The sequence below is a fragment of the Anser cygnoides genome, chromosome 4 (genome assembly GCF_040182565.1).
Source record: "Anser cygnoides isolate HZ-2024a breed goose chromosome 4, Taihu_goose_T2T_genome, whole genome shotgun sequence".
Taxonomy (NCBI): Eukaryota; Metazoa; Chordata; class Aves; order Anseriformes; family Anatidae; genus Anser; species Anser cygnoides.
The window spans coordinates 78,996,967-79,010,407 of NC_089876.1; the positions used below are offsets into that span (position 1 = coordinate 78,996,967).

At 38.4% G+C, this 13,441-nt stretch overlaps 1 protein-coding gene across 4 annotated transcripts in view; it reads right to left on the reverse strand.

Moving 5' to 3' along the window:
* The window catches only part of NDST4 (N-deacetylase and N-sulfotransferase 4), a 155,556-nt gene that overhangs the window by 71,848 nt on the left and 70,267 nt on the right, over positions 1-13,441 (reverse strand). For 3 of the 4 annotated variants that reach the window (XM_048066489.2, XM_048066487.2, XM_048066488.2), the window contains one exon: positions 11,843-13,086. In XM_048066489.2, coding sequence (XP_047922446.2) covers positions 11,843-12,823 — 981 coding nt within the window. In that variant the 5' untranslated portion in view covers positions 12,824-13,086. The remainder of the gene's footprint in view (positions 1-11,842; positions 13,087-13,441) is intronic. The other variant, XM_048066491.2, reaches the window with a different exon arrangement.

Genomic DNA, 13,441 nt, shown 5'->3' on the forward strand with positions numbered 1-13,441 from the left:
GTAAAAGAGTAATAATTCTGGCTTTTACATAAAATGAAGAGGCAGTACAAAACTGAAATACCCATCTTCTGGGATATTCTCATATTAAAAAAGTCTCTCAACAGGGTGTGAATTATTTTCATTTTTTAATTTCTGGAAGAACAGCAATTCCAAAGCTATATTTAATTATGATCTTTTGGATTTATTTATTTATTTTTTAAAATATTCTTCAAACTGTCCACTTTCCCTTCAGCCTGCCAGAGCAGATGAGTTGGCAGAATACTGTTTTGTTTAAATCACATTCCTGTGGAACGTTCTGCATTTAATAATCAATATTTTGCCATGGGAAGCCATTTCACTGGTGAAGTTCAAACAGATCAAGTAACAAGAATAAAAACTTAGTTTTCCTCTGCTTTACCACTCAACATTTTCAGAAGGATTTTTCACCCATTTAGTCCAAGAATAAATGGGTAATCAAATTGGAAAGAAGGAAAACTAAAATTCTAATCTTTAAACCTAAAATGAACCAGAGGTGGGTTAATGCCCTTATCACTTGAATTTGGTGACCACAGCAATGCACAGAATACTCTAACCTTTGCTAGTTTGTGGTAAATCTTACTGCTAATTAAACCAAAAGAAGATTTTTATATTTTTAAAGGACTTCTGGATTCAGAAGACCCTGTCTCACAAAAATCGCATCAACAAAAAGACTAAAAGTTCCTCTCAACTTCAAGAATTTCAGTTTCCTTCCCAAACTGAACTGGCCAAACACATCCACAGAACAACTCTTGGGTGCTCCTTGGACTTGAACAGCAGACCTGGGTAAGAAAAACTGCAGCTTCTAAAGAAGCAACATCACTCTGTTAAAGAAGCTCCCAGGTGGGAAGGACACCACGTTGCCTTGGTTGTCTTTCTGTGCCAACCTTAACTGGAAGGGAAAGAACCCTTTATTGTATGCCGTAGTAATCAATGATAAACGCTGGAGTGTTAAAACAGAAAACGTTAATCCATGCAGTGTGTTGCAATAACTCAAGTCCTAGTGAACAAAATAACTGTTCAGGAAAATCTGGAGTGTTTTTACGGGTATATTGGTTTTGAGAAAATTGTTTCATTTTCTTGTTAATTTTGAAAACGAAGTTCAATTAAAGTTAAAGAAAAAAAAGTTAAAAATATTTTGTTTTCTTTTCATCCTGGCATTTCTTGAGAGAAATTATTAACCTTTATAAAATATTCTGTATAAAACATTGTAACTATTTAAATTATCACTTGTCATATTTAATATATCCATTATAAGTCTAGACTTTTTGTCCACATGAAATGGCACCTTATAATACCATAATGTAAGGCTATTTAGTGATTTAATAAATCCCCCATGAGACCAAAAAATTCTTTTGTATTTTTTTTGAATAAATGTATTAATAGCAATGAAAAATCATTTTTATCTAAATGTTGTAGAACTAGTGAGGTTCTTGTACAATGTCATATTCAATAGAAAAAATAAGAATGTGAAAGAAATATGATTTTAATATCTGACAAGGCATTTATACTGTAAGATCATATGCTGATAAATCTCATAAACACTTAGAAACCTTGATTTTAGGACTGCAGTGTATTCTGGCACAGCAAGAAGACTAAATATATGAAGAACTATTAGTTCATTAGGACAATGTTTCCAGAAGAAAAGGCTGCCACCCCTCTTTGGATGCTGCTGCTGTATGGATAGTAGACCTCAAATAACTTTTACTTTTAACTTTACTTTTTTATTTTTAAATTTTACTTCTTATATAGAAGCAAATCTCTGGAAAAGTATTGCTTCATGCATTTGGGCCAGGAGTTTTATTCATCTCACCTTCTGTATTGATGCAGTAATTGTGTTTGCTGCCTGCAGAAAATGATTACAGTTGGATACAGAGCTATGCTACATGCATGTGCATCACTTCAGAAGGGTACCGCTGTGCATTTGGAGCGGGTGCTGTAAAAGAGACATGTAGATAGCAGCACTAATAAATGTATGGATAAGACATAAAGGCCAGAAAATGAAAAAGAAGGGTAAGTTAAAACTGATATTGGCATCCTACTACTGAACTGAGAATAGGCTGGCAATAAAGAAGCAGGGGGATTTGATGGAGAACCTTGTTGCTTCTAGCATGTGTGCAGCAGTAAATAAAAACAGGAGCTCTCCAGACCTGGCGAATGAGTAATCTGCACTGGCAGCAAAACCACATGAAAGAAATGAGAATCTCTCTCTGATGGGGTTCAAAGTAGCCATGCAACAAACAGTGATCTCTACAAAGGGAGTCAGAGGTGCCCTGTACATCAAAGTGGGAGTTTGCTTCTGAGACGTGTTAACATCCAGCCCCCAGCAGGTCCTTCCAGGCATGCATGCATCACACAGCAAAGAAACAAAATGATCGTACAAAACTCCTAAGCATGGTGGCTCTGAGGGCTGTGGAAGGGGAAGATTTTTCAGGAACTTCCCAGCACTACAGTGCATTTTCACCAGGTTATGACTTCTTGTGTGCATGGACAAAGTTTCATGAGTACTGCAAATCTGTAGCCCCGCATAACATCAGCACTGGCCTGAATCTTGGTAGGAATATTCCCAATTGAAATATGAAAGCAAATGAGGCACATGAAAAAGAGCTTTATATTTAGGGCTGTGAGCACTGGTCTGCACTCTTAGCACAGTCACAGGCAGTGCCAGGTGCCTGTGGCATTGGCCATGGTGATGGAGAATAAGGCAATCTTCTACCTATTTCTGGTACATCCTGCTGTATATCTCGGTAATGACAAAAAAAAAAAAAAAGAAAAAAAAAAAAAGACTAGATTCAGCTGAAACCATACTGTGCACCTGAGCATAGAGCTGAATGGATCACCATTCAGTACTGCCGATGTGGTGCAGACAGGCATTAGCCTTATTCAGGAGATGTGCAGCTGAAGAGCAAACCGTTGGCAGCTTCTTACCATCATCCTTTGAAAACCCTAGCGATACTGCATTGCCCCAGGTTCTGATACAAAGAGAGAGACTGAGAGACAAAATTTGATGCCTGAGAATTGCCACGCCAATGCTTATGGATCAAAAACTGACACTCAGGTCTAGCTAGTCTGCATCTGATAGAAAATCACAACACATCACGTAGTGTTTTATCATAGCTCATGCTTTCATGGCAAACCCTGAATGCTTTGCAAGACTTTCTCTTCTTTAGCTTGGCCAAACCACATGGACACAGAATATTTGGTGACAAAAACATAAAATGCAGGATGAATTTTTCATTACATTTGAGTATTTGTGCATGTGTGTATGCTTATGATCACTGCAAAAAAAACCAAATAAAAACAATAAACTGTCTGTTGCACAGAAAGCCCCTTCAGCAGTGAAACAGCTATACCAAATTGTCACTATTTCAAATGTTCAGTGAAATTGCTCATTTTTTGTTTATTTCTAAAGTAGCTACACATGGATCTCATGAAATTTCCTAACTAAAATGGTTTCTTGCAAAGTGAATTTTTCCAGACGAATCAATGTATTTGTATGCAAAGCACTATTCGCCAACAAACTCTGCTGAAAGCAATATATGATTCACTCTAATGATTCCAAGCTATGCATGACTCATGTTGAACAATGGAGCCAGAAGGTCATTTGTTCTCATGTCTCTGTGAAATTATTTGGACTCTGCATATGTCCAGAGGAAAAGGAAACCCTTATGAAAAGTGTCCAGCCCTTTGGAGAAAGCCTCAGCCTTCCCATAGATGCAGCTCACTGAAAGCAGTGCTCGTATCCTAAATTTTGACCACTGGCATTTTTTTTCTGAAAGGAAGCTGAAGATTTAGTTTGAAGGTTATCCTATTATCTGCTATCAGAATCTGCTTATGACTTATCAGTTTTGAAGTTCCACATGCTGGCATGTGATCTATATATGCAGGAGTTATAATTAAGTGTCCACTTACTAGAATTTAATTTTGGACTTCAGAGGTGCAGCTCTTGCTAGTCTCTTATTCTGCCTTTTGTAATTTGGTATCTTTTATCTAAAAGCACTTACACGCTTCTGTCTGTATGATAAGAGGACAGGTGGAAACTTACAGCATTAGAAGTAAAAGTATTAATTTAAGGGGCCTATGACCACATTTGTAGACTAGAAAAAGATCACAAATTTAATTTGTGTGGGTGTATGCATATGTGCATATATATATATATGTACACATACATATATACTTACCTAAGAATTTGAAACCAGGCATAGACGAAGAATTGTTTTCATACCATGTTATGATACAGAAGTGGTCAGAAAATGACCAGTTAGTTATTGCTAAATATTTTTAGTTTCAAAGTTCTCATTTTCTCTTTGAGATTTTCTCTATTCTCTCACCTGTTTGTCCATCCTTCCATCCCATCCCTTCACTCTTTTACTGAACATTGTTGTTTTCAAATTATTTGTATAATGCTAATGATACTAAACTGAGCTTTTGCTCTAAATGTCATTTCTTCTGCTCCCATTCGGATGACAAAAACACATTTAAAGTTTAAGTAACACTGCCACTAAAGTAACTGCAATATATATATATGGCATTCATGGTAACATGCTTTTTGCTGCATCAAATGCTTTTAAGGCAATAATTATGACTGCCCTTTAAGTCTGTGTTGGCTAGCCTTTCTTGAAAGGTATTCCATCATTTCTTAGAGTGTTATTTTGCTATACAGGAACAATTGTTAGTGCACCTTTTAAAGTAATATGCATAGTTTTAAAACACAGGTTAATGTAGGTGACTTGAGAGGTTGATATAAAGCAGCCATGCTTTTTGGCTCCTACAAATTCCCTAAATGCTATGAAATGGAGTTAAATGAAATTAAATGAAGCTAAATAAAATATAGATAACCACATACATTTTAAAAATATATTCCAGTACAACACATCTTATGACTTCGGAATTATTTTGGTGGAGGTATTCAGGAAATCAGTGTAAATCCAGAAAATCAGCAGAAGTGTAGATAAAAAGAGTAGGTCACAAGACAATAATGCTAGACACAGGCTGTGAGCATTAGATATTGCACTAGACCAACAACTCAAAAAACCTCTGCCCTTTCTGTATTTTAAAAGGTATTCTGTGTTGGTTGGTTTGTTTGTTGTTTTAAATTCAGAATTGTTTGTCTTTTTGAAGAGTAAGATCTATTTAGGTCTTAGAGTTGATTAAAAGCTGAAAAAATGAAGGATTATTTTTCTCTAGATTTTTAATTTGTTTTCTTTCTTTGTGAAATATTAAATTTTTACTTGAAAAAAAAAACAACAGACACCCAGATTTTTAATAATTCTGTGTTCCTTCGACAAATAATACTAAATTGCACAGCAGAAAAACCAGTCTGTTCGCTGGGAGAGAACACAAAGTGAGTTTTTTGAGATGTTTAGGAAAATATTTCTTAGACTGCACGATAAAGGTAATGTGTGAGACACATGGAAGGAATGTAATTTTCTAAACTAACAAAATGAACGAACTAGAAAATTAGTCCCCAGAATTTGTCTTCTGGCAAGACTGTATCAAGCACTCAAGGCTTACGAAATCATCAGTAGGAAACCTGTAAGACGAGAGAATCCCAAGTCTATTATAATTCAGGTAAGGTGCTCAGACAGACAGACAGTCCTCCAGGCTGCCAAGGAGAAAAATAAATGTTTTGCTGACGGCAAAGGAATCATGTTTTTTCACTACATCAGTGCTGAAATTGTGAATGAAAGAGCAGGCTTTACTGAAACAAAAAAAAAAATACAAGAGTTGAAGTCTAAAATGCTTTGTGTGATGTATCTAGACAAGGCACTTCAGCGGTATTCAACACAAATTATTGCAGAAAGAACAGGGTGATTCAAGAGACACGAACAAGGAAAATATTGAATGATCCGTCATCTCTCCTGAAGTAGAATAGAGTAGACACTCCCATTTTAAAAAAAGATTGTCTGATTATTACATTTTTCTTATAATGCATTCTCAGCTGCATTTTAAAGTCATTTTTAAAGTCTTTAAAATCATCCCAAACTGGAAACTCCTGAATTTCTGTTCATTGTGTTCTTCACTGCCATTTTCAAAAGTGTTTTAAAGTGACATGATGGTAACACTTAGACTATAATGACAAGTGCTTGAGTGTCTGCTCTAACTTCCAATGCTCATACATGCTCTGTTTTTAGTTTCTCCCTGGATTGCCCATTGATGTGGTTACTTTATTGGCAGGAGTTTACTATTATAAAAAGGCTACAGGATGACTGACTATTGTATCTCAGTATCCGAAAGGAAGTGATGCTTCGACTTCTATTGAAAGAAAAAGCAGCAGATAAATTAACAATAATAAAAATAAAAACAATTTGTTTCCAGCTTCTATCTACAACATCAGTTTCAAGTTTTGCTGAAGCACTGGGGATTGATAGCGAGTACATCTGGAATGAAATGGAGGGAGGTTGAGATGTTGGGCTGCCGTAACTTCCATCATCATCTCTCCACTGCTGTGTGTGAGTACCAGAAGGGTGCAGCAGAGGAGGGTATCCTGAGAAACTCTTTAGAAACCTGAGTTAGAAATCCAGGTATATGGTACAATCCTCTCTGCCTTTTTTGTCTGGTCTTGACCACTGCTGGAGAATTTCTATGAAAATTTGGGCATTCTGCAACACTAGATGCCATATTCTACAAAGGGACACAGAACAGTGCTATTGCCCTTTGTTAAGCAGAGCTTCCTTATCCACGTGCATGGACTGGGGCTTTGCTACCAACCCCAAACGGCATGAGAAGTAAGGGATCCCAGCAGAACTGAAGCAGAAACCAAGCACTGGTCCACAATGGTTTATTAAATTCCTTCCTTCAAAGAGTGTTGAGACCTTGCACGGATGTGCTGCACAGAGTTTTACCCATCCTGTGCCCACCTGCGTCTCTGTACTGAGTATTGTTCTGCCATGCCTGGTGATGTGGCCCAGATATTTCTAATTATTCTACCTGAAAGCAATTCGCCTTGCAGAAAGATCAGAAAAAGCATACGCTGGAGAGATTCAGTTACCGAGTGCAGGCTCCTGCTGAGCCAGTACTCTTTAATTTGGAATTATCAGAAAAGATGTGACTCCAACATGAATTCTTGTCTTTAAAATACCAAAATGAGCAAGAAATCACACCCTTTAAGTGTTCAAGGCTTTTTAATAATGATGAAGGTCAAAGACAAACTGCAGACTTGTGGAAGTGAGGAGGTGTCAGAGACTAACGCAATTCTTTTTTCAACTGCAGCGAGTGGACTGAAGGTTAGAGCAGGAGAATGGGGGAGAATGCAGACGGGCTATCTGATGCTGCAAGGAGAAGGAGAGCCCGCAGTCAGTAGTAACACACAGCACATTCCCAAGCATTGCTTCATCATTTTATCATATCTCAGACAGCACAAGAACGATCCTTCTGCAGCAATTAGAGGGAATACAAAAAAGTGGCTTTAGAGAAAGGGGCTTTGTGACACGATGGTGCTGGGACAAGCAACTTCTCTTTGATTACTGGCTCCAGCTGGGAGAGTGGGAGAAGAGAGGGAAGCAGGTGGCTCCTGAGAGGGTCCACCTGGAAGAAGGCTATAGAAGGGTGGCTGTTCTGCCTTGCTAGTCCTGGAGTTAGGAGAGGACAGAAAGTAAAAGGCTGAGGATTGCTATTTTTTTGTTGTTTGTTTGTTTGTTTTGAAATGTAGGGATGTTTACTTGTTTGTTTTTTTGTTTGTTTTGAGCTAATAATTGCTCCCAGAAAAGAAAGTGTAGTTGTGGAGGGTACTGGAAAAGTCCTGGTCACTGCATTGGGCTCTTCTGGGTGACTAAATACCATGCTAGCTCATACTAGAAAAACAACAAAGGAAATACCTTAGCAAGTTCTTGCTGCCTGTTTAAGTATGCTGCTGGTTTGTGCCCAGTTAGAAGAGAACTTTAAGGATAAAAGTTCTTTCTGTTTGAAAGAACCCAGACCCAGCAGAAATGGGTATTTCTAGTTGTTTTTGCTAAATCACTGATGTCAATGGTCTTGGGCTTGTGTGGCCAGGAACCAGCATAATTTGCATATACACGAATTCAGTAATGCTGCAGGGTAACTGAGGAGTTCTTGATTTTTTTTCCTTCTAAAATCAAGCAGAGAGATAATATATTGGCAGGAGGGAAAGGGAGGAATTCATTTGCGGGGGCTCACTAGTCTCAAGATAGATCTTTGCAAAGCTTGGGAAAATAGCTTTTTGTGGCTCTGCTGAGTTCGTGTTTAATTACTTAGCTAGATATGACCTTGCACAACTTCTATAATACAAGGGACTAGGAGATCTTTTGTGGTAAACAGAGCCCGTAATAACTCTGTTCTCTAATCTCTGTTTCTCTAGCGATGCCACCCTTTATAAAACTATATATAACCTTGAAGCACCTAATTGAGGAAAGGCTTTGTGAGGGGATAAAAACATTTGAGTTGCAGGAAGTAATTACACCGGAACAGTGTTACTTGTCTTTTTATTGCTACGTACGAATACTGTTATCGGAAAACTCATTTCTAGTCATGTGTTCTTCGGGCTGGCAGTTATTATACAGCTGGCCACTGGCAGGAAATGCCTAAGAGCTTGAACAGAGAGATGTTATTTAGTTGTAATTTTAACACAGTTTGGGAAGTGCGCTGCTGTTTGTTTGCGGTTTTCTTGTGTGCACCTGGGAATGTGGAATGTATAAAAGCATTCCCAAAGCAACACAAGTGTGTGTGGCACCTCAGAAAAGCCTACGAGAGTCCCATATGATTGCACAAGGTGAGTCTATGATAGTTGTAGTGACAAATCCTAAGAAATAAAGGAACTGGAGAAGTAGTGATGTGGCATAATTCAGTGAATTGTACTGTGCTGAGAAGTTGTTTCATTGCAAACATTGTTTCATATGTTTTTTCTCTATTTTGTTCTTAGCATAGTATAAAAACCATTCTGTGTTGGAGATGCTAATAGTTTAAACATGCATTACAGGGGCTGGGATGAAATGAGTTTTGATGTGCATGATATTAATATCGGCTATGATTTTTGTGCTAAATCTACCTGTAATATGCAGCTCAGAAAAAAAGAGGAAGTGGTTCAAATTTTGCTATGTTCTTGTTGAACAACATACTGAGTCTATACTAATCCTTTAGCTATCAGAGCCATTCGTGCCTTTGCCCCTGTGATACACATGCAGGTCAAGCACAACCTGCCCCTATATCCCTTGGTGCCTCCATGTGTCACCTCTCATGCCTTTCGTGGCAGCCTCTAACCTGCTGTGAAAACGCAACCCCCTTTGAGCAGCTGGTCACAGCAGCTGCTTCACAGTGCAAGGCAATACTTTGACATCACTTAAATATCAGCCTCCTAAATGTTGTCTCCCTCTGCTATTTTGCCTTTCAACCAAGGAGGCTGCTCTGCCTTGAGGGGAGAAGCCAGGCCCTCTGGTTCTTAATTGCCTCCTTTCCCAAGTGACTTGAGTGATTGTTCTCTAACTCACTGTAATTATCTTTTACTGTAAACTAACCAAAGTACACTCTGATTTTTTTGGTGTTACATTCATTAGCAAGCATCCTGCTTTGAATGTTAATGTATTCTGGGAATGTCCAGTCTGTAAGTACAGACTGAAATGCATAGCAAGTACCTGTGAAATACCCTGAGAAACAAATCCTGGTAACAGATTGGAACTGAAAACCATAGTTTTATGTGCAGAATGGACCAATGGATGGTCAAGCTGCAGGATGGCTTTACATGGGAACATCATCTATGACAAACAGACAATCCCCCATCCTGCTTCCCAAAAAGACTGCCTGATGGGAAAGTTGGTTCTGAGTGTGTGCTTGTAGAGTTCTCACCATGGGTGGTGTTTGTTGCATGATTTCTTCTTTGTGATGAAGAGGGGGTCTCACCACACTGCTGCTTATTTTTGGTATTATTATTTTCTTCAGGAAAAGTCTGAAGCTTAGCAGATGCTTTTGCATGTTAAGGTATTCAGTGCTGTGACCTGCCCAGTTTTCAGACGGGTAAATCTGTGCAGCATACAAAATTGATGCCTAATGCTTTTAGCAGCTATGGTTCTGATGTCCAGATCCTACTCGAGCTCCTGGATATTTTCTGTTGTATCTCCTATAACGAACAATGGAGCACGGCTCCTCTGCCAAGCACAGGTGGAGAGGTTTGTCTAATGTTGTTGATTGCTGGATAAAAAAGGAAATGTCTTGGGGCTTGGAGATTATTCCAGTCAAAGTTATGATTTGAATTTTCAAGTGACTGTGTGGACGCTTTTATTCTAGTAATAGGGACTCTTTAACCAATGTAGAATAATAGACTTCTGTAGTGGAGCAAACCAAATCAGAAAAAGGCTCTCAAAAATGTGCGTGCAGAAAGCTCCTGCTGAAAAACTTGTTCCACAATTGCCTTTTCCGTTAATTTCCTCTTCTAGACAGGGCCTTTGTCAGAGTGTTTTATCATATATTTCCGCTGAGAGGGCACTTGGTCACAGAGCTTGTGCGTAGTGCTCAGATCTCAAGACACCAAGAATATCTAATGCAGACACTTGGAGTGTCTGGGTGCTAGAAACAACCCTGATGAGCTCTCATACACCTGGTTTGGCTAACAGAATTACCTGAACTTTTCTGATGTGCAAAAAAGTTTCATCTGTATGAGACTATTTCTTTTGTTGGGCATTTCAATATCTCTTAGTGATTCAGATGAATAGGCAGACAAATAGGCAGACTCATACCAATGGAAATAATAATTAAGAAACAAAATAGAAATTTAGGTTTAAAACCAAAAGGCTTACTTATTGCTCATGAAAGCATTAGGGTATTTACAGGAAAACCCTAGAATAAAAGCTAAAGAATGTAATATTGCATGTTTAGGAGCCTCAGTTAATCTCAGTGTGATTCCCCCACCCGGAAAACTGAAAGAAAGTAACTTTCATGATATTGACTTCTGTCTATTTATCACTTTAAGTCTGTGTCTTTCTACAGCGCACACGCTTTTGAGAATTACTCTGAACATGTATAATGGAGTCCCTGGATACTGCAGACTATGAAAAGAAGTTTAAAAGCACCTCCAAACAACAGTCTGTGAGCAACCCACCTTATCAGATATTTAGGTCATTTGCTGAGGTGTAGGCCATACTTTCATACTGTCACTAGTAACTTGAAATATTTATCTGCTAAAGAAAACTTCCCTGCTAAAGATTGTAAGTAAGTCAAACTGTGGCCAACTTTTCCATTTGCTTTTAAATTCTATTTAACATAGTTATAGGAGAGTTCAAAAAATGAACAAATTTCTATTGTTCTGTTTAATTTTTAGAAATAATTACAGAATACAGAAAATGCCTATAAATTGAATTATATACCATATGTACAAATAGATGCATATGTCTGTATGTTCAAAGGAAAAAAATAAAAACATGGTGTAAAATGTGGTGTTATCTAACAATTCAGAGTTCTCAGCAGCAAATATGCTCCAGAAACAGAGATCCTTTTATTTTGGTTAAGAAAAAAAAAAAAAAGAGATCTGTTATGTTAGGTATTGGAAGGTTCCTTTTTTTTTTTGAATCCAGGTGCTCAGGGCGAAGTCCTTGAGCAGAACTTAGATGAGGAAGAGGCAGCCAATATATTCACTACATATGTTATTGTATGAGGCCACCTCTATGGATTCAACACACTCGAATCCATCTCTGTATGCATGTGGGTAACCGGACCTTTAAAGTAACCTCAGGTTATGGTTTCTGTTTCTGCTGGCTACGTTTGTGCACTTTCAGCCTTTAAAAGAAAATGGGACTCCCATGTTTGTCACTCCTTGCCTCGTTTTGAATGCCCCATTGAACATACTTGCATCTGGTATAGTATCCCCCAGCTTTTGCCTTACCTTCACATCATTTACGTTCATCCTCGTTCCCTCCTTCCCAACAAAGATGTCATCTATGTCAACCAGAATGTACCTATCCAAGGACAGCATGAGCTTCTTCCCTGACAGGAAAGAGATGGCATCAATAAAGATCAGCTTGTGTAACCAGAAGGTCAGGTTGTTTCCAAAAAGAACTCTTTGAATCCCATCATGAAGCCCCAAGTCCTGGATGACGGTTGCATACAGAGCAGCCTTTGGCAATGCCACGGGGGGTGGTCGGGAGGTCTGCAGTTCAGTTAAAAGCACAGGTTGGTAGGTGGAATGGTTGAACTGGAAAACTGTCCAGTCTTCACCAGGCAGTGGGCCTTTCTCAACCCTTGGTGCTTTGGTAATGCGCAGAAGGGGAGACTGAGGGTTTACAACACAGTCTTTGAGGGCTATGTTATTGTAAAGATGTAACGGCAAGCCTTTCAGTTTTGTACTTGGGGAGCTGTTTTCATTGGCTTTATGAAAACCAATTATGCTAACACTGTATTCCACACAGTATTTTTCCAGAAGCTCTCTGTTCCACGAGTCCATGGATACATACTTTAAAATATTCTCATATATAACAATTGTGTATTTTCCTCTTCCATTGTCTGTGAGAGGGGGAATATCCCCCTTGGCAGGTGCGATGACCATGTGGTATTGAAATCTGCTGGACTCAAGGATGGCTATGATATCTTGCCCCAGCTGGGAGTACTGGCTTTCCACAAACAGGAGGACAGTGGGATCAGTTTTAGATGGATCAATTGGCTTAGCTGTTTTCAGCTCAATGGATCTGTATGGTAGAACCTTGAGATCTTCACAGTCTGCTTCTCCAGTGGTTTCTGCAAGGGCCATCTCCTGCTTGTAGCTGGTGTACAAGTAATAGGCAGAAATGACGATACTTGCTAAGCAGAAAGTAGCCAGGAGAATAACAAGCGTTCTGAAACTTCTGTGGAGCCTCACTATTAGATTCATCTTTTGTGGGACTTTCAACTTCTGTTGGACTTGTCACTTTTTGGTTTTCTCTTCCTAAAGTGCCATAATAATGAGGAGATGCAGAGGTGCTGATTCCCCTCCTGAGATGTTCATGTGACCATTGCAGTACATTTATGAAGCTGTTGGGGAGGTTATGAAGCTGTTGGAGTGGGAAGTCAAAGGATCTGTAAAGCTAAATTGAAAGAGGCTTTCTCAGAATACAGCAGTTGCCAATAATCAACGAAGATGACTCTCAACATTATCTGCAACAAGTTAAAAAAAAAAAAAGTAAATAAAATCCATAAAGCAATTAAAAATGCATGTTAATAAACAGTGATATCAGTAATATGAGTTGAGAGGGAAGTTTATGAACACTTCAAGTGTTGTGTGCTTTCTTAATGTGTTTTATCTTAATACATCAGTTATCCCATTTTCTTAGGGCATAAAATAAAGTCTAAACATTACTTTTTGAGGGCAGTGGTATTTTTATTTATGGCCATTTCTTGGCTACAATGCGTTATTGTTATTGTAAGCGGGGTTGACTAATGATTGTAGGACAAAATGAGGACAAAACAATGTTGGTTAAATATTGGTCCAAGTTCTATGTCAAACTCATAA